At 51.4% G+C, this 21,591-nt stretch overlaps 9 protein-coding genes across 9 annotated transcripts in view; 4 read left to right on the top strand and 5 right to left on the bottom strand.

Annotated features, from left to right (window-relative positions):
- Positions 1–1,146, bottom strand: part of K489DRAFT_380521 (histone-fold-containing protein) — a 1,878-nt gene extending 732 nt beyond the window's left edge. The window contains exons 1-2 of the mRNA XM_033604901.1: positions 552–1,146; positions 54–172 (exon numbers count right to left, since the gene is read on the bottom strand). Of these exons, the coding sequence (XP_033460160.1) occupies positions 54–172; positions 552–777 (345 nt within the window). The 5' untranslated portion in view covers positions 778–1,146. The remainder of the gene's footprint in view (positions 1–53; positions 173–551) is intronic.
- Positions 1,147–2,091: 945 nt separating this feature from the next.
- K489DRAFT_319459 (DER1-domain-containing protein) lies at positions 2,092–3,152 on the top strand (the record flags this gene model as incomplete). The annotated part of the gene is made up of 3 exons (XM_033601391.1): positions 2,092–2,250; positions 2,428–2,806; positions 2,950–3,152. The coding sequence occupies 3 exons, from the start codon at positions 2,092–2,094 to the stop codon at positions 3,150–3,152; spliced, it is 741 nt and encodes a 246-aa protein (XP_033460161.1).
- An 83-nt stretch (positions 3,153–3,235) lies between these two features.
- On the bottom strand, positions 3,236–4,575 carry K489DRAFT_380526 (uncharacterized protein). Its single transcript, XM_033604902.1, has one exon. The coding sequence runs from the start codon at positions 4,264–4,266 to the stop codon at positions 3,655–3,657; it is 612 nt and encodes a 203-aa protein (XP_033460162.1). The 5' UTR covers positions 4,267–4,575; the 3' UTR covers positions 3,236–3,654.
- A 2,057-nt stretch (positions 4,576–6,632) lies between these two features.
- Positions 6,633–8,991, bottom strand: K489DRAFT_380528 (tryptophanyl-tRNA synthetase). Its single transcript, XM_033604903.1, has one exon. The coding sequence runs from the start codon at positions 8,873–8,875 to the stop codon at positions 6,800–6,802; it is 2,076 nt and encodes a 691-aa protein (XP_033460163.1). The 5' UTR covers positions 8,876–8,991; the 3' UTR covers positions 6,633–6,799.
- A 728-nt stretch (positions 8,992–9,719) lies between these two features.
- K489DRAFT_380530 (cytochrome P450) lies at positions 9,720–11,571 on the top strand. Its single transcript, XM_033604904.1, has 2 exons — positions 9,720–9,987; positions 10,035–11,571. Exons 1-2 carry the CDS (start codon positions 9,744–9,746, stop codon positions 11,321–11,323), a joined length of 1,533 nt encoding a protein of 510 aa, XP_033460164.1. The 5' UTR covers positions 9,720–9,743; the 3' UTR covers positions 11,324–11,571.
- Positions 11,572–11,835: 264 nt separating this feature from the next.
- K489DRAFT_388903 (uncharacterized protein) lies at positions 11,836–13,691 on the top strand (the record flags this gene model as incomplete). Its single annotated transcript, XM_033606457.1, has 2 exons — positions 11,836–11,930; positions 12,032–13,691. 2 exons carry the CDS (start codon positions 11,836–11,838, stop codon positions 13,689–13,691), a joined length of 1,755 nt encoding a protein of 584 aa, XP_033460165.1.
- A 117-nt stretch (positions 13,692–13,808) lies between these two features.
- On the bottom strand, positions 13,809–18,473 carry K489DRAFT_299246 (Serine/threonine-protein kinase; the record flags this gene model as incomplete). Its single annotated transcript, XM_033600371.1, has 2 exons — positions 13,809–16,423; positions 16,496–18,473. Coding segments are annotated over 2 exons (4,593 nt in total), but the record flags the coding sequence as incomplete, so codon positions are not given.
- A 561-nt stretch (positions 18,474–19,034) lies between these two features.
- On the top strand, positions 19,035–19,961 carry K489DRAFT_410195 (NADH dehydrogenase, alpha subcomplex, subunit 6; the record flags this gene model as incomplete). Its single annotated transcript, XM_033607678.1, has 5 exons — positions 19,035–19,077; positions 19,173–19,234; positions 19,523–19,669; positions 19,747–19,854; positions 19,950–19,961. The coding sequence occupies 5 exons, from the start codon at positions 19,035–19,037 to the stop codon at positions 19,959–19,961; spliced, it is 372 nt and encodes a 123-aa protein (XP_033460167.1).
- On the bottom strand, positions 19,959–21,492 carry K489DRAFT_380534 (RBP11-like subunits of RNA polymerase). Its single transcript, XM_033604905.1, has 4 exons — positions 21,246–21,492; positions 20,880–20,971; positions 20,663–20,739; positions 19,959–20,542 (listed from the first exon to the last, which is right to left on the bottom strand). Exons 1-4 carry the CDS (start codon positions 21,348–21,350, stop codon positions 20,409–20,411), a joined length of 408 nt encoding a protein of 135 aa, XP_033460168.1. The 5' UTR covers positions 21,351–21,492; the 3' UTR covers positions 19,959–20,408.
- Between the last annotated feature and the right edge of the window lie 99 nt (positions 21,493–21,591).

The raw sequence follows: 21,591 nt of genomic DNA on the forward strand, positions 1-21,591 counted from the left end.
GAGAGAGAGAGAGAGAGAGAGAGAGATAGAGATAGAGAGGGAATGGATCTTACCAGTCGCGAAAAGGGTAGTCGGAGTAAGAGGAGATCGGTGGATTTCTGGTATTTCCGGATCTCGCGCAGGGCGACGGTGCCGGGTTTGTAGCGCGTCTTTTTCCGGGTTGGACTTGAGACTGTGGTGATGAGAAGAGAGTGGTCAGTGTATGTGCCGTAGAGGATCTCTCCCAAAGAAGTTGCGATTCCCTTCCACGGTGTGCGTCTTTGCAATTTCCTCCCATGCGATCTCTCCGTTTTGTTTTCACCTGTTGAAAGCAGGAATCTTTCTGCCTGTTTTTTTTCTTTTGGGCGCAGTTCTGTGGATTTCTGCCGTATATCTATTCCTCTCATCTGTAGTCCACCTCGTGATTCTTCCAACAATCCTACTCTTTCCCTCGCGTTTCCCTCGCTCTTCTTCTCCTCCCACCAATCGCATTCCGCCCGGATCCCACTCTGACCCTCACCGTCCTCCAAATCCCTCAGAAAGATGAAGAAATGGAAGAAAAAGGAACGTACCATCACTAGCCCGTCCAGCCGTGCTTTTCCTCACCGTCTTCCCGCCCGGAATTGTCTTCCCACCTCTCCCTCTCCCCGCGCCAGAGGACCCTCCTCTCGTCCGGTTCGGAGTGGAAGTCTGTTGTTGTTGTGGTTGTTGTTGTGATCGGGGTGTCTCTTGGCTGTTGCTGGCGAAACTCGAGCGCGGCGCAAAGGAGGGCCGGTTGCCGCGAGAGGGCTTCACCATTGTTTTTTCCTTTCTTGGATATGTTCACCTGTGTTGGGTTTTGGTCGCGCGGGTTGGGCGCAAGATGTTGTATATGTGCGCGTGTTGATTGTACGTGAGGGAGAGAGTTATTGTCGCAGTAGGCAGTTCGGCGCGTGTCGAGTGATGATGGATGGGATTCGGCGTCACGGGCGCGCGCGAGATGGTGTTCGCTGCGTTTCGGGAGGGTCTCTTGTTTTATTTATTCAAGGTAGAGGGATTATTCCAATTGTGATCGTCGCGCCTGTTCCCATTGAGGTAGTATCGTATGTTTTTGTTGGTGGTTATCGCAGGAATTTGTTTCTCCCGTCGCAGGTGCCAGGTCCGACCGTGGTTTCCCAGAGATGATGAAATATGCAAGGCATTGCGACACGGGCGCGCGTTGCGGGCATAAACATTCATTGTTTATGAATCCCTCCCCAGCCACGTCCATCGTTAGGGTTGCCTTCCGGGTTCTGTAACCTGAGGCAGAAGGCTCATGCGGGGCTGAAATGATGATTCGCCGCATGAAAGAACGGATGAGACGCGATACTGCAGATGAAACGCATATGTCATGCCATACTTGTTTGCCCTTCCCGTCCCTGCAGATTAACATGACAAAATAGGGTTGACAGCCTCGACGAACCGTGGATCGTCCCCTCTAAACCGCATTGGGCCAACGTCGGCGGGTGAGTGTCGCATGTCCACCAAAGTGTACAGTTGTATAAATGTATTATTATCCCAAAGTGTACAGCTGTATAAATGTATTATTATGTATTCTTAGTACAGGATGGTGAAATGTCCCGCCATTACGTCGTCGTCGTCGTCGTCGTATCATGTCCGACGTCGAGTCTCTCGGCAGTTCCTGTAAATAGTATGGTGATGGTATAGTCCATGTAACAACAACAACAATAACAACAAGACACACGGCAGCAGAGCAGGATTTCAATCAGGACAAGTCACTCATTACTCATTACTTATTCCTCCCCGACTCCCGCTGTCGTCACCAACGACTGATAAGTCACCCCAACTGCGCCGCGGCCTCAAATCCCCCATCTGCACATCCACGCGATCTCACACCCACCTAATCGTCGTCCGACAACACATCACCATCACCGTCGCCTATTCACTTAGTGCGATCTTCGCGAACAACCGAGACCCTCTTCCTCGACGATATCGGTTCACCCTACATCTCCACCCTCCGTTCATCTGTCCAGCATCCCCAAGCGAGAAAGAGCAGATAAGAGGAGTCACAAGCAAGACATGGCTGCCATATTAGGCGGCGGCGGCGGAGCTGACGGAGGACTCGGTGGCGCAATGGGACAGTTCCCTCTCGAACAGTGGTTCTTCGAAATGCCCATCTGCACCCGCCTGTGGACCACCGCGACCATCGTCACCGGCGTCCTGGTTCAATGTCAGATCCTCACGCCTTTTCAACTGTTCTACAGTTGGCGCGCGGTATGGCATAAACAACAGGTGAGTTTTAACCCTCTATTGTGTAGGGAAAGGAATACATTGGGAGGGAATAGGAAGGGAAGAAGGAATGAAGAAGAATATCGCAGAACGACGCTCATTTCAGAGCACGAGAACAGGATACCGAAAATGACTTCACACGAGAGACTCATCCCAAACTAACCATTGTGCAACAACCAGTTCTGGCGCCTCCTAACCACCTTCATCTACTTCGGCCCTCTCTCCCTAAACCTCCTCTTCCACATCTTCTTCATCCAGCGCTACGCGCGCATGCTCGAGGAATCCGCCGCTTCCGTCGCACATTTCACCTGGCTCCTCGCCTATACCGCGTTATCACTCCTCTTCATCGCACCGATATTCAGCCAGGCGTTTCTGGGAACTACGCTGAGCAGTACATTGGTGTATATCTGGAGTCGTAGAAATCCAGATACACGCCTGAGTTTCTTGGGGGTCATGACGTTCAAAGCCCCCTGGTTGCCGTGGGTCTTGGTGGCGTTTAATGTGGTAATTCATGGACATTGGCCGAAGGATGAGCTTTGTGGGATTGCGGTCGGACATGGTGAGTTATCCCTCCATTTTTTTCTCCTTCTCCTTCTTCTTATTCTTCTCCTCCTCCTTATTTCTGCTGCTCCGTAATGGGTCATCTTAGCATCCATCGGAAACATCTACTAACCCTTCTTTTCCCTTCTCTGCCATGTACAGTTTGGTATTTCTTCAACGACATCTACCCCTCCACCCACAATGGCCACCGACCAATGGACCCTCCCAACTTCTGGATTCGACTCTTCGAGCGCGGCGCAGCAGCTGTGAACTCGGAAAATGACTCTCCCGAGACGGAGGTCCACGCGGCGGAATTAAACCGTGAACATCTCGCCGGTGCGATACCGGACGTGAGACCTTTATGAGAGGGTTGTACTTGTTTCTTTCTTTTTCTCTGCCATGAAGGATCGGAGAGTATAGATTCCTTTTAAGACAAAGAAACGCAATAACGAATCTCCTTGATGAAAATTGAAACATTTTGGACTGGGGACGAAACGAAAAGACGAGATCTCACTCTCCGCTCTCGCCTTCTTCTGCCATTCTCCCATCACAACCGCCCATATCCTATTGTAAGAGAATTCGCGGCCCAGGAAGAAATATCTCACATGTGACAGAAAAACCCGTCGGTTCCCTCCCGTGCCCTCATATTCTCTTTTCTCAACCGTGATGATCTGTATGAACTCGTTTTCTCCAAACGTCGAGAACGGAGAAGATGTTTGGCGGTGGGAAAAATCGCACAAAACAAATCCTCGGGCGCATCTGACCCTTGGAAAAGGGAAAAAAGAAAAAAGAAAAGAAATCGAAAAAATCGAAGATCGAAGACCGAAGGAAAATCACCTCTCCACACACAATCGTTCGTTCGTTCCATCAAATCTTACTCCCCCTCGCCTCAATAAACAATCCCTCGCCCCTCGCCACCAGCACCACACTCTCACCCTGCAACTGCCTGGCCTCCGCAACCATCCACTCCTTCCTGCCCTCCTTCCGCACAAGCCTCACCGCGACAACCACGGTGCCGGGCGTCCGCAGCGGTTTCAAATACGTGACCTTCAACTCGGCCGTGAACTTCGGGGCCTGGCCCTTGCCCGCCCTGTCTTGTTCGTCGCCCGTGCGCGCGAAACGCTCCCGCTTCTCGTTCGTCGACACGTACACGCCCATGCTCTCGTCCAGCAGCGTCGCCAGCATCCCGCCGTGCAGGATGTGCGGGTGGCCGTTCATCGCCGACCCCAGCGTGAACACGGTCGAGATCTCCGGGATCGGCGACCCGGGGTCCGAGGACGCGGCGGCCGGGTTGCGGTAGAAGTACAGGCAGGTGGAGAGCGCGTCGCCCGTTTTGAGCGTTTGCGCGAGCAGGCTGTCCTCCGTGCTGGACTTGGGGAAGCGGCAGCCGGGGATCCCCGCGACGATGTCGGGCGCCGCGACGAGGGACGCGATCCAGGGGATGCGGAGGACGGATTGGAGGGAGTCGTCGACGGCCATGGTGGGAAGTCGATTTCTTTTGACGGTGCTTGGATTTGTTCTGGATCGTTTTCTTCACTGGCTGGGTTTACTTCAGACTTGTTTTCGGTTTCGTGTTGCCGTCGTTGTTGAAGCTGTCGTCGTGTTGTAGTCGGTGAAAATAAACAGGCTGTTCTTCGCCTTCGAGGCACGTTCTTGGACGAAGAAGCGCTGCTGCTGCTGAACTGGTCGGCGTTTCCTTTCCAACAAATTACCGCATTCCAATCTCCAATACTGCTGTATGCCAGGGGACCCTGATTTGAATCTCTCCACTGACTTCAATATGACAATCCGAAAGCGGATGCGGTACATCGACAATTCAAGTGAAGATGACAATGCCAGCGTCTGCCGTTGGTTTGCGATCGAGGCGCGCTAGCGGGGTGTCGTTGTGGAGAAGCGACCTCGGCAACCAAAATTTGTGAGAGTTTCTCGGAGCTGGAACTCCGCGCGGCAGGGCGAGTCATTGGGATGCGACTCGCAGATAAAATACATGCACCACCACCCTTCCATTTATTTCTGAAGAACCGTTTCCGGTGTTCTAATGTCAACGGCTTCAAACTCGAATTCTTTGAGAGACCTGTATAATACGGAGGAAATTTAACGTCAAACACCAGAGCGCGGTCCACCCCACGGCGTGGTCCACGAATTACGTGTCCATAACAACAACAACTTCAACACGCGATGGCACCATCAAAACGCGTCCAAAAGAGCTCAAACGAAGGGAGTGTACTGCTTGCAATATCAGCTTTCAGATCAGGTGACATAGGATCTGTAAATGCTGCTGCAAAAACCTACGGTGTCTCAAAATCAACGCTGCTTCGGAGATTGAAAGGAAGTCCTGCTCGAGAGGACTATATGCCACAGAATAGCAATCTCACTCCAATCGAGGAGGAGATCCTTCTTAATAGCATACTGAAGCAGGATGCCGAAGGGCTGTCGCCTACGCTTGATATTATACGATCTATGGCCAACTCTATATGCAAAGCCAGGGGAAAACCTGATGTTGGCCGGCATTGGCCTAGCAGGTTCATTTCACGCAATCCATCGCTTATAGTACGGACTGGCAGGACCTATGAATGTCAGAGAAAGCTCTGTGAAACTCCGGCAGTGATTCAGGCTTGGTTTGAGCTTGTAAAGAACACTATCAACAAGCATGGTATCTTACCAGAAGACATGTACAACTTTGATGAAACAGGCTTTCAATTAGGCCAGATCTCAACCTCCAGAGTTGTTACATCGTCGGACAGGACTGGCAGACCAAAGCAGATAAAGCCCTCAAATACCGAATGGGTCACAGTCATCCAAGGAGCGTGTGCAGATGGTTCAGCTATACCACCACTTCTTATCTTTAAAGGCAAGACTATCAACTATTCATGGCTCGGAGAAGACTTTCCGCAGACATGGATGTTTGCAGCAAGCTCTCAAGGCTGGACAAATGACGAGATTGGACTGCAATGGATCCAGCACTTTGAGTATCATACAAGAATGAAGACTGTTAGCAGCAAAAGATTGTTGATTCTAGACAATCATGGGAGCCATACTACAACAGAGTTTACCTCTTTCTGCATGGATCATAACATTGTGCTTCTCTGGATGCCTCCACATTCATCTCATATGCTCCAGCCTCTTGATGTTGCCTGCTTTGGTCCTTTAAAGCAGGCCTTCTCAAAACAGAATCAGAACTTGATCCGCAACCATATCTTCCATATCAACAAGAGCACCTTCATGGATGCATTCAAAGCTGCATACTTTCAATCAATCACACCTCAGAACATCCAGGCAGGGTTTAGAGGCTCTGGCCTACATCCGTTTAACCCTGAGGCTGTGTTATCAAAGCTTGATCCATCATTTTCATCTCCAGACAGGCCCGCCTCACATAGCTCCTGGTATGCAAAGACCCCAAAGACTACTCAAGAAGTCGATCAACAGGCTACATTGATCAAGAAGAGGCTAGAAAGGCACCAAAGTAGCTCTCCATCACCTATTTTTGAGGCATTAAACCAGCTTTCTAAAGGAGCCCAAGAAATGGCTGCTTCTGCTGCTCTACTTCAGTCTCAGGTTTTTGCTTTACAAGATGCTAACAAAGCAATGCATGAACGCAAATCCAGGAAGAGGAAAGCAATCACATTAGATCCTGCCCTGTCAGCCTCTCAGATCCAAGGGATAGTTGAGCAAGAGGAGGTTGAAGCACAAATAAGGGAGCAGATGCCAAGGGCTCCAAAGCGTGCTAGTCGGTGTAGCAAGTGTGGTTCCTTTGCTCACACCTTCAAACACTGTACAGTAGATTGAATAGTATTGTTATATAACACATTTAAGTCTCAAAGCAATCTATTAAGTATTGGTTGAGATAATCAGTGTTAAAGGTGGTAGACACGTAATTCGTGGACCACGCCGTGGGGTGGACCGCGCTCTGGTGTTTGACGTTAGTGATTTACACAGAAAATTATGTAATACATCTACAATGCAAGATACTCCCGTCTTCCCTTTATATGAAAAAGCCTATATTTCCGCCTCATCAACAAAGCCCAATCGCCCTCTTGACCTTCTTCAACACCACATCCGCGCTCTGCCTAGCCTTCGCCGCTCCGACCTGTGCATCCGTCTCGACTTCCTCCTTCGACTTCGCCATCGCCGCAGCATATCTCTCGCGGATCGGACAGATCATCGCGTCCAAGACATCCGCCACGCGGGTCTTGAAATCCTTCATGGACAAGTTCTGTATGTCCGCCGCGAGGGCGACCTTAGCGGCATGTTCATCTTCGACAGGCTGGAACTCGGGATCCGCATAGTACAGGAGATCGACGAGATTGCTGACCCCCGGACGTGTGTCTGGATCGTATGTGACGCCTGTTTGCGAATCGGTCACTGCAGAGCGAATTTTAGCACCGATGGTGGCCTCGTCGTCGGTGAGGAGAATGCGGGATTTGGGGTTCGGGAAGCTTTTGGACATTTTGAGGGATGGGTCGGTCAGAGATCGGACGCGTTTTGCGGGACTGATGATGGTGGTGGGAGGGATGAGGATGGGTTTCTTGGCGAGATGGTTGAAGCCGTTGGCGAGTTCGCGGGCGAATTCGAGGTGTTGAGACTGATCCTCGCCAACTGGAACATGGGTGGTTCCATGCACTAGAATATCGGCAGCTTGTAGGACTGGATATGAGAAGAGGCCCAACTTGAGCTTGCCGCTGTCGGCAGCCTCGTTCTGGGTCTTGTCCTTCCACTGAGTCATGCGTCCCAAGTATCCCATCGACGCTTGACATGAGAGAATCCACATCAGCTCCGAGTGAGCGGGAACATCGCTCTGATGGAATATGGTGGATTTCTGTATATCCAGTCCGATCGCCGCAAGCATTGCGAAGGATTCCCTTCTCCATTGCCGCAACTGTTTGGGGTCTTGTTGAATGGTGATGGCATGCAGGTCCACCAATGAGAATATCAGCCTTGTATTGGCATCTGCTTCATCTTGGAGTTTAGTCCAACCACGGAGCGCGCCCAAGTAATTCCCCAGATGCGGAATACCAGTTGGCTGGATTCCGGAAAAGACGACCTTCGTGGGGGCTGGCTTTGGAATGTGGCTCTCGTGCGTCTCTGTCACGGCTGAGACGATTATTGGCGGTTGCCGAACGGCGGCTTGCTGGACAGGGGTTTGGTACTTCGCGAAGACTTCCTTGGATATTGACTCGCTGCTTTCCGGGCCTCTCTCTTCAGCTATCTTCCCATCTGGCCTTTCCTCTTCCCGCCCGCTTGCTGTAGCTGGTCTCCCCTCTTGGCTTCTGTTCGCTCTAGCTAATATTTTCGATTCACGCAAATTCATTTGAGCGGACTTCTCCTTCACAATACCTGTATTTGGACTTGAGTCTGCGTGCTGTGTAGCGATCGCGGGGGGGGACAATTTTCCATTGATAGCACTTTTTGAATTTGGGCCCACATGCTGTGTGGCGATTACTTTGGCCGGCTCATGGGTGGCACTGCCCGGCTGCGATTTCTTTGCGGCTGCATTAGGATTCGAGTGGCGATTGGGGATGACTTCTTCTGAGGTTGGTGCCGAATCGATGCCATCGGCGTCGGTCTTTCGAGCTGGATACTTATCGTTAAGTTTTATCGCTCTTTTGAGGTGTTGCTCCAGCTTTTTCTCTTCACGAACTGCGTCTCGGAGCTCTTGCTCTTGACGCAATTGTGCTCTGGTGGGCTTCTTCGGTTCACGTGGTTTGGTCTCATTGAAACCAAGCATTTCCGCCTGCGCATCGAGAGTCAGGTCCCTTTGGGATTCACTGGCGGAACTCGAGCCGCCTTCTTCAGGGGCGTACAATTTTGCAACCGCTTCTTCCATTGCTTTTCGATGACTAAACTCTGCGTCATGTTTGCGGTTGAGACGCCTGATTTCTTTGCCCGTGAACGACCTGTAGCCTGCCTTGAGAGCTCGCCTTTCTTTCCTCAAAGCCAGCTTTTGCATATATTTATTTTTCTTCATCTGTCTCATTTCCGTCATGAAACGGTATTGAATGTGTGATCCCTTGAGAAGTAATGAAGACTGCGCGTTCAGCCGCAACGAAAGAAAGTCACGGCATCCCCATCGTGAGGTTCGCAAAGACATTTGCGAAACGATGAGCGATATCTCTGGATACTGGACTTATGTCTTATGTTTTATCTTTGCTATTATGAACAAGAAGTGATGGTATACCTCGAATGTTGCATGGCATTGCGAGTGAATATATGAAGCGTGACGATGTTGTCGAGCCCGGTGGCAGCCCCAGTTCGGCCTGAGGCGTAAATAACCATGTCCGAGCTTCGCGACTTCGATGCTCAAATTCAGCAGAACTTAATCTCGTGCACAATATACATAACCTCGCATCGACCTGCACTCCCCGATGAGAGGTCTTGCATTATTGAAGCGAATCGTGTAGTGACGGAGAGACGGAGAGACACCGCCCCGAATTGCAACGAGGCTCGAGAACAACGTATTGCGACAGCCGCCTTCCTACGCTCGGCAAGCACTTTTCGCCGGTTGCCATACTCATGATCATTGCTGGAACCACATCGGTCGAGGAAAGTCCGGTTCTGCGGACACAATGGACCTGAAAACTTTGGTAAAACGACATGAATCTGGTCTGATGAGCCCTCCACACTGGGCATGGACGAAAGCTCAGGCTGCGTCCTTGAAGTAGCCCTAGGCGCGCTCGAGGTCGGCCAGAACTTCCCGAGATCCAGCGCGGGCGGCAGCCGGGAGTCAGCAGCATCCGACGGCGGTGCCGGGCCGGATCCAGTCCCGTTCTTTTGAGCAGAATCACCGAAAGTCCGATGAGATCGCCGGTGCTTTGGGTCAGTCTGCTCAATATCGGATGTCTATATTTAAAGCTTCTGCAATGCTAAAATGATCGGAACATCACTCTCATGTGCCACATGCTCGATCCACTATAATCGACTACAATTGTCCATCACTACTGCTGTCCAATACTACCACCATGTTCTTTCCCGTGCCCGACCTGCTTCGTCCTACCGCTTATGCGATTGACTTGACACAAATGCTTGTCATAATCTTCGCCTTGACTGCGATAATATTTCTTCGAGTAGTCTATCTACTTCATTTCCATCCCTTGGCTAAATTCCCCGGACCGAGGGCTGCTGCCCTTTCTCGCCGCTGGCTTTATGGCATCTCGGTCAAGGGATATCCCGAAGAAGATATCGCGAGGCTGCACGAGCGATATGGTCAGTTTACCTAAAGTACAGTACAAGTGCACACTGACTCTCAACAGGATCACATGCCGTTCGTATCGCACCTAACGAGCTACACCTGTCCGACACTCGTCTCTACAAAACGATCTATACCTCGAACCACCGATACCTCAAGAACCCCGATTTCTACAAAACCTTTCCATCCCCTTCAAGTTTATTCACTACAGAAGATCCCGCTGTGCATAAAATGCTTAGGCGTAGATTTGCACCATATATGTCGCAAAATTCCGTAGCTAAAGCACAGCCCACGATCATCGCCTCCTTACAGGATCTCGCGCGAAAGGTTGAGGCTCGAGGCTACGAGCATCCCGTCAATATGTACAAGTGGTGTAGATGCTTTCCAGCTGATGTGATCGTCAAGTTGGTTTTTGGGCAGAGCGACATCATCGCTAACTGCGACGATGATCTCAACACCCCACTGTTGGAGGCATTCGACGCTTCGACTACGACGAGCTGGTTACGCGCATACCATCCTACTATTCGATGGCTACAAGACCTCGTTCCCATCGGTATCGGTGCCACGTTTAGCAAGAATCTCCAGAAGATCAAGAAATTTGCCGATCTGTCCGCCCGTGAAGTCAAGAATTATCGGTCCTTGAAAAGCGTGGACAAAACCGACACCCCTGTAATCGCTACGCTTGAGGATCTGCCAGAGTGGCAAATCAGGTCTAACGCTAGCACTTTAATTGCGGGCGGCTCGGACACAACGGGATTCACTTTGGCCTTCGCTACGTGGTCTCTCTTGCAAGATCCAGCTCTAGTTGCCCGGCTTATTACAGAGCTTGATGCCATGTTTGACGCCGCGGCACCCGAGGAGCCATCGCTCGCGGCCCTTCAGGCTGCGCCGGTTCTTGGTGCAGTGATTTCTGAGTCCTTGAGGTGTGGGCTCGCCGTGTCGGGGCGGCTTCCGCGCATCGTTCCTTCCGATGCCAACCTAGTAGTCGATGGCCAACTCGTGCCGGCTGGCACTGTCATCGGCATGTCCGCCTACACCATGCATATGAGCGAAGACATCTGGGGGTCTGACGCCGCAATTTTCAATCCTGAGCGCTGGATTACGGGCACAGCCAGTGCGAGTGATCTTGTCATATTTTCCAAGGGTGTGCGGAATTGCATCGGCCAGTCGCTCGCCACGACCGAGCTATACGTGGCCACGGCATTTCTGTTCCGCCGGTACGAGATGAAGATTGTCGGCGGCCCTTCGCATTGGACGTCAAGCGATCGTTTCACGAGCGAAGCTGAACCTTACTGGGTGAAGATGAAGCCAAGGAACATCGACTTACCACTAACTAAGGAACAGTTGCAGTAGGCGACATGTTACCGAAATTTCGGGATTTTACCTCTTATGTGGCATTTGTGGTCTGTCGGCGTGACTTGTCACTATCTGGCATTCCAAACTCATGATTCACAGGAAAATCAGAAGCACGACACGAGCAAGGCAGGTCGCCAAAAGATGGGAGTCATTTTTGTGCGGCATCTTTTCTTCGGCGTGCTGCCGGAGATCCAAACGATATTATCTCGATGCCTCCTTTTATGTTCATAATTTATGCTATGCAGACTATCATATATCAATGCAATCTTCAAAGTAAATCCCAGGGCGTGGTTCGAGCGCGGTTGGCGTAATGTTGATGATAAGCGATAACAAGAGCAAACCAATGCGAAATTTATGCAGACTGCTCTACGCACGGGCCATGAACCCGATGCAGCCCCAGACGCGGTTGCTGCACCTACGTATTTCCTGACTTGGGAAATTTGCGGATCTTCGTTGGGTATTTTTGTTGTATATTACAGTACCTCCTTCCCGCATTAATCACCTCCAAAATGAGTGCCAATCGCGGCGAGATTCGACCAGATGCATATGTCTTCCTACGACTTCCAAACGAGACGCTGAAATTGGTCCAGATAAAATTGAACTCGTAGGTCTCGTCTGCCAAATGAAGCAACCATTGACATCCAATGGCGGCAGAATGCGATGAATAATCCTGCAAAGCCACGAAAAATGCTGAGAATGGCACAGGATCATCGATGCCGGCAAGATCGGCTCATTCCCAGCAAGCTCGTTGATCGGTCGTCCGTACTACTACACATATGAATTTCTCGAGAAGCAAAGCGGAGAATCGTATTCTCGGTTACGGATTGTCTCGCCTGCAGAACTCAACGCGGAAGCAGGTTTAGACGATGCCGATACGATCGATGACTCAACAGACGCAGATACGACAGGTGCCTCAAATGGCCTACCCGAAGGTCATGACTTGACCGTCACAGACGCAAAGACGGTGTCCAAGGACAATCGGATGACGATCGATCACGCCGGCCGACAAGTCTTGACTCAAGCTGATATCGAAGAGCTCAAAAAGTCGACTGACGGCAAAGAAATCATTGAGAAGATTCTCGCCAACCACACCGGTCTCGATGAGAAGACGGCATTTTCCAAAGCGAAATATATGCTGCGGAAACATAAGAAGTACCTCAAGCGATTCACTGTACTGCCTATGGATCTCAGTCATTTGATAGACCACCTCATAGATAAAGAGGCCTCGCGGATTATGGAAATTCGCGAGGAAGCTCTCGGGCTGATTACTGCTTGGAGTAATGCGCATTACAGTGGCCTGGACGGTCTGTCTTCAGAGCAAGCACTCACCGCTACAGACAGAGGCAAGTGGCTTGTGGTTGACGATACTGGAGGTCTCGTCGTTGCAGCGCTGGCAGAGAGGATGGACATTCTACATGTGCCTGAGCGTGAGCGTGAAATCCCTATTTCTGAGACAACCAACGTGACCGACGCAGCTGCCAATGGAAACACCGCAGAGAGCGGAGAAGCTGCAGCCGGGCAGGAGATATCAGACACTCCCGTGAAAGTCCACCGAGATTTTCCCATTCCCGCCTCAACGAACACCATCACCCTCATCCACCCCGCCGTCCAACCCAACGTCTCTCTCCTAAAATATTTCGGCTACGACACCAGCAACCCAGGTTCGGGCACCGAAGAGCTCGAACACCCACTCCACAATCATCTCAAACCCCTCTCCTGGCTCCAACTCCTCCACCCCGAAGACGACCCGACCTACCAAGAACCCGAGATAATCTCCGAATCGCTCCTCTCAACCTGGAAAAGTGGCAAACGTGGCACCTACTTCAAAAAGCGGCGCCGCTGGGAACGCTGCCGAGCCATCGTCGACTCCACCCGACAAGAAGGAACCTTCGACGGCCTGGTCATCGCCACGCACCTCGAGCTCTCCGCCGTCTTCCGCCACGCGCTCCCGCTGATCCGCGGCGGCGGGACCATCGTCGTCTACAGCCCGACCGCCGAGCCGCTCGTGCGGCTGATGGATTTCTACTCGAAAGAGCGGCGCGCCGCGTACATAGCGCATCTGATCAAAGGGGAGATCCCCGATGCGCAGGATTTCCCGTTGGATCCGCGATTGTTGCTCGGGCCGCATTTGCAGACCAGCCGCGTGAGGAATTGGCAGTGTTTGCCGGGCAGGACGCATCCTTTGATGACGTCGCGGGGCGGCGCGGAGGGATTTGTATTCACGGCGAGGAGGGTTATTCCGTTGGAGGGAGGCGTGGAGGCGAGGGGGAATTTCTCCACGAAGAAGAGGAAGGTTGTGGGATCGGATGTGGAGGCGGTGGTGATTGCGACGACGCCCGAGCCGGGGGAGCCGATGGTCACGTAGAAATGAGTAGGAAACAATAGGACATGAAAACGACAGTGCATCATGTCCGATGAAAAGAGCTCTCGCTTGGATAAACTTTCTGACAAAGGTCTCCCTCGCAGGCAATCTCTACAGACCTAGATCATAGTACACGCATTTGCCCGTTCGGAAATTGAAAACACACGCCTCCCGTGACGCCCCATTTCCACTCCCGCCTTCACTCCACTCCCTCTTCCAGCCCGCCAAGACCTCCTGAATTTGCCCAACATACTGCCTCTCACTAAGCTGCACGCTCTGGACAGCCGACCGCCAGGTCTCCGCATCCGACAAAGTAGTCTGCTGGATAAGATCGAGGACATCATCCCTCGTTTCGACCGCGAGGATCGACGCGGAAGTCTTGATAGCATCCAGTTTCTCCGCCCATCGCTGCTGTGCGGCTTCGACGATGTGGTACTTGTTGCTCTTCTTGCTACCGTGGCGGGCGAGGAGGACTTGGACATTGTTACGCTGGTGGTTGGACGCGGAGGATTTCGTGCCGTTGCTGCTGCTGCCACCGCCGTATTGACTTGAGTGGCTACGGAGGAGCGGGGGAATGCGAGTGCGTGTGTTGGCGCGGTCGCGGAGTTCTTGGTGCAAGTGGGTGACAAGCGTGGAGATGGGGACTTCGGAGTCGCTGCCGTCGCTGCCGTCAGTAGAGGTGACTTTGACGTTGTTGGAGGCAGCGTGGCGGAGAGTCACGATGAACGAGTAATCTGTCTCAAGAACTGTGGAATGGGCGAGCTCGGCACTGATGTCGTGATTCCAAAGGGTAGATAAGATCTTGACACCGGCTGTTTGTAAGCTCTCACCGCCACCGCTCGCGACGACTAGCACTTCGCATCGCTTTGGAAGTCGTTGAGATTGACTCGTGTCTTTCATAAATGCGCCTTTCGATCCACCGGTGGTCAATTTAGCAATGTGTGACACCATGGGGTCGATACCAATGCACAACCCGACCGCGCCTCGTGTAGCAATTTGTCCTTCGGCTGGTCGGTGTTTCTCGATCAGACTATCGTATCGTCCTCCAGCGGCAATGACAACGCGGTTTGTCTTACGTTCCACGACACACTGGAACAATAGACCACGCTCATAGAATTTGGCATTAAAGCAGCTCAGCGGTGCAACCTGGAGTTTAAGCGAGCTCCCAAATTGGTCGACAAAGTTCAGAATCTTGCCCAAGTGGAAGCGACTACTCTCCCATCGAGCCATATCGCGAGAAGATGCGTGTGTGAATAATCCTTGCAGACGATCGAAGGCCTTTTCTGGGGCATCGTGAAAGTCAAATTGTTGAATGTCGTCCAGCGTGGTGTCTGTCAACCCCATATTCCGCAGTTCAGATCGAATCTTTGCCCAGGTCCACTGCTGGAATCCGAGCTTGCTGAGTGTCTCCTTCACAGCGTGTTGATGTGCTGGTGACACGCGACAATGATCTAGGATTGCATCGAGGAGCGTTCCATGGTTTAGGTAGATTGCCACGCCTTGGGAACTATTCGACACTGGAAGCTCTCTGATGACTTCGCCGATCACCTTAATCACTTCAGCATCGTCCAGCGCGATATCGTCATTTCCACAGTTGATAATGTCGAAATCAGCTTCTTCATTTGCTCTGGGAGGTCCGCCGGTGAATGCATCCCGGTACGCGCATCCGAAAGCGAATGTGCATCTGACATTACATGTTTGACGAGCAAGTTGCTGAGCATGTGGTAAAGTCAAATCATAAGGTAACTGCAGAAGATTCCCTGAGGCGTCCAAGAGTTGCATGACATTAGGGTTCGTATAGACTGCCGAACGAGGGAGAATGCTGTCGCGGCGAGTCTCTTCTGCTCCGTGTCTGCGAAATATATTCTCCAGTGTTGTTCGCACAATACCTCTCAATCTGATGCGGACAGAGTCTTCTGGCGCAGTGGTTGCTTTCGCTTCCCACGCTAACGCCTTCACACGCTGCGAGCTAGCAGTATCGTGCGCAAATAGGGCCGACATCATCTTTTGGTGGTAAGGAGATCGCGGGTCTGAGAGGCCGCTGAGAGCTTGTCGAATCGTCTCATCTTCAATTTTGATCGGCAAGATGTCGCTTCTCAACAGTTCTGTGCTGCTCGGACGTTCACTAGGTTTGTGCGAGATGAGATGCTTGATAAGCCGACCTTGCGCAGCTTTGTCTCCGGCGGCTTCCAGTTCAGCGGGTAATTCGAAATCCTTCTCACGGATAGATTGCAGCTCATTGATTCGTTCCATTGCTGTGCTGAAAGCTACGTTCATCTCAAAAAACATGATCCCCAGGGAATACATGTCAACTTTGTCGGTGTATGAGGACCCTGAATTGGAACGCAGCTCGGGTGCGGTGTATAATGCTGTACCTATACTTCTCGTCATGTCAACGCTGTTTCCTTTCAGGCCACCCTGTCGTTCTGGTATTTGATATTGCCCAGTGGTCGCCAGCCCGAAGTCACCAATCTTTGGCAGCAAAGCTACATCGAGAAACACGTTGTCGGGTTTGAGATCCCGATGGATGATGCCGTGATTGTGGATGTGCGCCAGACCTTCTGTAATCTGACGCACATACCGCCACGAGTCATCTTCATCCATACCTCTATGGATGAGATCCCGCAAGGTACGACGTTCGCAATACTCCATCTGGATGTACATAATCGACGATGGCCGATGTGAATCGGAGCGAGGTCTCATCAGACGAAGATTGCCATTGGCATAGCTAGATCCTTTCTGAGATGCATCATCAGTATCACCATCAGCTGTAGATCCTCGCTCGAACGGATCGTCGTCATCTTCACCATCCTCGGTTGAATCACCGCTGCTATCGTCACTGTCATCGACACCAAATTCAAATCCGTGTATACTCGAGGAGCTGACGAAGTCGAGACCTCCTGTACTAGCGTAGCCAAAGTCGATTCGAGGACCATCAGAAGCATCTTCATCCGAAGTTACATCCTCCGATGTTGACACTGCTTCCTCGGGTATCGTCTCTGCCATATCAATCTCTACCCAGGTGGAGAAATACCTCACTACGTAAGGATGATTGAGACGGTTGAGAAGCATGACCTCCGAAAGGACTCGGTCGAGTAGTTGAGGCGCTTGTCGGATCTTCTTCACCGCGTAGATACCACCGTCGAGCTTGTTTCGGGCCTTGACGACTTCGCCGAAACCACCTTTACCGAGTCGTCCAATTTCTGTGAAGTCGCTGAGGTAACGAGACACTGGATCGAGCATTCCCGACGAACCATGACGTGAGCGACGAGTTTGTAATGGACTGCTCACGCCGGAGCTAAGCCGTCTATGGTGAGAGACAACGCGGGGTGGTTGCAAGGTCAATTGCTCAGTCACGGGACTATCAGTGCGTAAGAATTCGGCGGGCAAAAGATCAAAAGCTGTTGGTCGCTTCTTGTGGTCTGTTGCAAAGATCCGATGGAATAGATCCTCGAATGAGCTGGAGAATTCAAGTCTACTCGCCAGGTTAGAAGGGGAATGATACTTTGTGATCACATTCAAGCTCAGAACGAGCTGAACCAGGATCACTCCGAGGTTCCATATATCAGTGTGACGTTGCGAAGACAATGAGTCGTCGAGTTCTGGAGCTGACCACTTCGTAAGAGGCTCGTGATCTTTGTTCTTGATCTTGGCAGCAAAACCGAAACCACTCAGCTTGGCAGATACGATGGGACTGCCTAACAGAACCACAGCATGAATGCCGAGATCACCATGTGACACCCCATTGCGATGTATGAAATCGAGCCCTTCGAGAAGCTCTATTGTCCATTGACGAGCCTTGTCTAGATGAACATCACTGAACGATAGAAGATCTTGTAAGGTACCACGGTCGGCATATTCCTGGCAAATGATCAATTCGGAGGAAAGATGGTCTACTTTGTTTACCCGATAGGCAAGGAGATTCAGGAGACTTGTGTGGCGAAGCTTCTGAACAGTGTTCAGTATGGACTCGAGCTCGATAATTTCGCTTCGATCCTTTGCCACGCGGTGTCGCTTGACGCTCAATATAGGCAGGTTTACAGAGGTGGCGTCTCGAGGCTTGGCCAGGAACGTGCTCTCGTCGCCATTCTGGACCAGGAGGGCTGTGAGAAGCACCTCTTTGAAGGTCTCGGATCCGCTGCCGGTATTCAAGCTGACTGGATTGTCAAATGAAACGATTTCAGCACTTGCTTCATTCGACCCAGGCATAGAACTTTCGTTCGTGTGCTTGACAGGCTTTCGCTTTTCTCGACGATGCACTTCTTCAGATACCATTTGTTTGAGCATACGTTCCTCTTCCGCCTGAGTTTCAAGCAGGTGACGAGCTTCTGCTTCTTCCGCTGCCTTGGCCAAAGTGCTTGCCACTTCCTCGGCGTTGGCGCGTTCGTCTTCTAGGCTGGGCAATGTGCCCTGTTGCCGAGAGATCACAGCATCCTCTAGTGCATCCTGAATCTCCTCGCCAATGATATGAATCATCACTTCGCCAATCAGTTTCAACGGGCGAGTCTGGATGACGTTACGAATTCGCTTCTGCGTTCGTTCATGAAAAGTGTCGAGACCTTGAACTTCCAATATGGGCACAGTCTTTGGGTATGTCGCTGTGAAGGTCACAGAAAGGTCAACGCATGCATCTGGATCAGAGGAAGATCGAAGGTGCAATTTGAAGCTACGATCGGTGGTCTTGCTCCAGGCTCCCTTTACCTCTATGGCTTGATAATCATCCATGTATATCGCCTGTAGGACGGCGATCTCGTCATCTTGCACTTCGCCATAATTGATGGCTGGAGAAACGGCATCGTTGGCGGTCGACGCGGCCTGTGATTTCACAGTATTCAGAGTATTTTTCTTAGTATTCGTCTTTGTCGAGAACTTGGGCGCCATAGCTTCCGCTTGCAATCAAGAGAGCACAATGTTGTCTCACCGGGAGACGACAGAATGAACGACAGCCGAAGCTGTCATCACCAACAACTTTGGATATTCATGGTTTATTTGGAGCTTTATTGTGTTTGTTGTTGTTGTGTAGTAAGGTCAAGAGTTGGGCTCGATCATGCGTCCAGTCACCGTCTCGATTGGGCGATAAGACTGTAGTTGTGCTGTGACGTTATGTAGGCGTAGAACACAGCATGGCCTGCGCTCAGCTCAGCCCAGCGACCATTGGGAACATCACATAGCTCCAGCTCACAACAGCAATTGGAAAAGCCGACGACGTCCATAGAGTTGCGATCAGTACTCACGGAAGCCGCAGAAATCACACACGACACCGACGCGGCCGGCGCGACACTCTCGAACGGAGCGACACAGCCTTCCAATCCACTCCTTCGAAAGCTGCCACTGCATACCGACATCATGGTCATCAACCCGACCTATCTCGCGCAGCGGACGCGCTCCTGTACGGAATCCTCTCGACTGTCCTCGTCCTCGGATGTTCACATGGACGAGGATGAGCCTGTAACTCGAGAAAACATGGCTGACTCGGGATGACAGCGGTCAACTGGAGCGATGCGAAGACGCGAGTTTTGAGTTCCTACCGGGATTGGCTTCGTGCGGTACGTTGGAGATTTCTTCGATCTTTGGGCTAGGATCTGGCGGAAAGCGATGGAGAGAGAATGTGTGGCGGGTGGTTTGGGCGTGGCGGAAAAAAGAAGAGTCGGGTGCAGAAAGAAACAAGAGAATGTGTGGCAGGAGAGTCTGCGGAAGAGAAGGGAATGGGATAGGAGTGAAGAAGGAAAGAGAATAGCTCACAGAGAGAGTTAAGGAGCGCACCGGAATGGCCGAAGGGAGACAAGCAAACTCAAGGACGACGTGCTGACATTTGTCATTTTTCATTCCTCCAGGGACCGGAGATCCAGACCATGTACTCGCTGAACATGCCCGTGTCGGCCATCCGCACAAAAATCCGACAGGAATTCGAACGGCACAGATACGTCAACCAACTCAAAACGACCGACGTCCTGCTGTTCAACAGCCATTCGGAATTCCAGGTCAGTAACCTCGGATCTATCACAGAAAAAAAAGGTGTTTTGCGAGGAGAACAGGATGGACTGACGCATACGCATAGGAAACCCTCAATTACTGGAAACAACTCACACACGTCCTGAAATACTTCCGGGCCGACCAAACGACCGAGACACAATTACCCAAGACTTTCATGCAAGGCTTCATCGAGGTACGTGCAAGGAAATCCGAAGATCCGAAAATCTACGGCTATGAAATTTTCTTTCATGTCACAGACGTAAATTCTGACGCAATCTTTGTTCACAGGGCCGGAATTAAAATGGCAAAACATCATCATATCTCATTGCGTTTTCGGGGTGATTTGTTGTGCGAGTTGCTTTTACACAAAGCCGAGGCGGAAAATACATCGCCCTCTGTCATCGACGACGGCGGCGTCCTGTACATAACATTATAGTACGAAGGTGATCCATCAAAATGCCCAACACAGCGAGGATTCCTCCACATTCCCTCGTGTTCATCGTGGCCGTGCTTCCAATGGTGGAGCCCCGAAACTTCCGTTCGCGGTGTGGCGTCGGTTCACAGCGGATGTCACCATCTGTGCGACATGTTGTCCAGCCGAAGAGAGAGAGAGAGAGAGCCTCCGCTCGATTCCAGTGGCGCCACAAAGCTGGTCGTGACACCTCGAGTCCATTCGTAGCCCCGAGAAGTCCTCGCTCCCGGCTCCAAACAAAAACTACCGTCAGCTCACGTAGCTGCGTTGAAAGCTCATGGGCTGACGCGATCAGGATGCTCGGCATTGAACTGGTCGCGGGCGGTGGTGAATTTGTCCTCGACAACATCGCATAGATCCTCGAGGTCGTCGAGGGCTTTTCGGAGGACGGCGAAGACGCTGACGTTATCTGTACAAACCGGAAGGAAAGGGAAAAGAAATCTCAAAGTCAGTCCTCCGTTTTCTCGCCTGGAAGAAGGGATGTTCGCTCGCAAGGGAGCTGGATCTGAATCTGGATTGTTGGACTCACCCCATGTTTGGATTCTCAGGTTCATGACGGCTTCGGAGGGATGGGGGATGGAGTAACCGCAGAATTCGACGTCCGGACTATAAGCAAGAATGGGAATTCCCGTCAGATGATGAAGTACACTTGATTTCCGGAGAAGAGGAAACAGTTCTTGCTTGCTTGCTTGCCTGCCTGCCTGCTGCTTTCCACTCGCGAGATGAACATCGCGTGGCTGGCTTACTTTTTCGTAATGAGATATCGCAGGGAATTCCCTAACGTGTGGTCTTCCTTCTCGAGCGCGAATGAGGCCGCAGTTTCAGACGAACCAGGAAGCTGTTCGGAGAGAGAAAATATCATGATTAGTTTAGTTCTTGCCTTGTTTTTCCTTCGTTTTCCTTCATTTTCCCTCATTTTCCTTCGTTTTTCTTCGTTTTTCTTTATTTTCCTTCATTTTCCTTCGAGTCTCCCTCTTCCCTGGTCTTTTCCTCCCAGACCCGAAAACCGCATTGCCCTATCCCCGGAAAAGCGCCCCTCGAAAAACACCGAAGAAAAGAAGAAGAAGAAAAAATAGAAGCAGAACCAGAACAAGAGAAAATGAAAAACTCACCAGTCGCAACCGCTGCTTCTCCCCGACGACGACCGCGGCGGTATTTTCCGCATCGACATCCATGGGATCAGCAGCAGCCTTGGGGACATCGCTATCGGTCGCCATTTCGGCCGAAGGAGAAATCTGTACCGAGGGGATGGGTGAATGAGTGAGCGAAAACAAACAAAAAACAAAGACGCTGATGACGGGCCGGTGTTGGATCGCAGGATGTGTCGAGGAGATCTTTATTTCATATGTTATAGCAAACCTTGTACGAATATGCTCGACAGCGTCTGAGAGTGCAGGATAAAGTTGTCCCTAGCGCGCGGCAGACCCCGGGCCGGACCTGACCTGACTGACATGCGCT

This window comes from Dissoconium aciculare (genome assembly GCF_010015565.1).
Source record: "Dissoconium aciculare CBS 342.82 unplaced genomic scaffold K489scaffold_6, whole genome shotgun sequence".
Taxonomy (NCBI): Eukaryota; Fungi; Ascomycota; class Dothideomycetes; order Mycosphaerellales; family Dissoconiaceae; genus Dissoconium; species Dissoconium aciculare.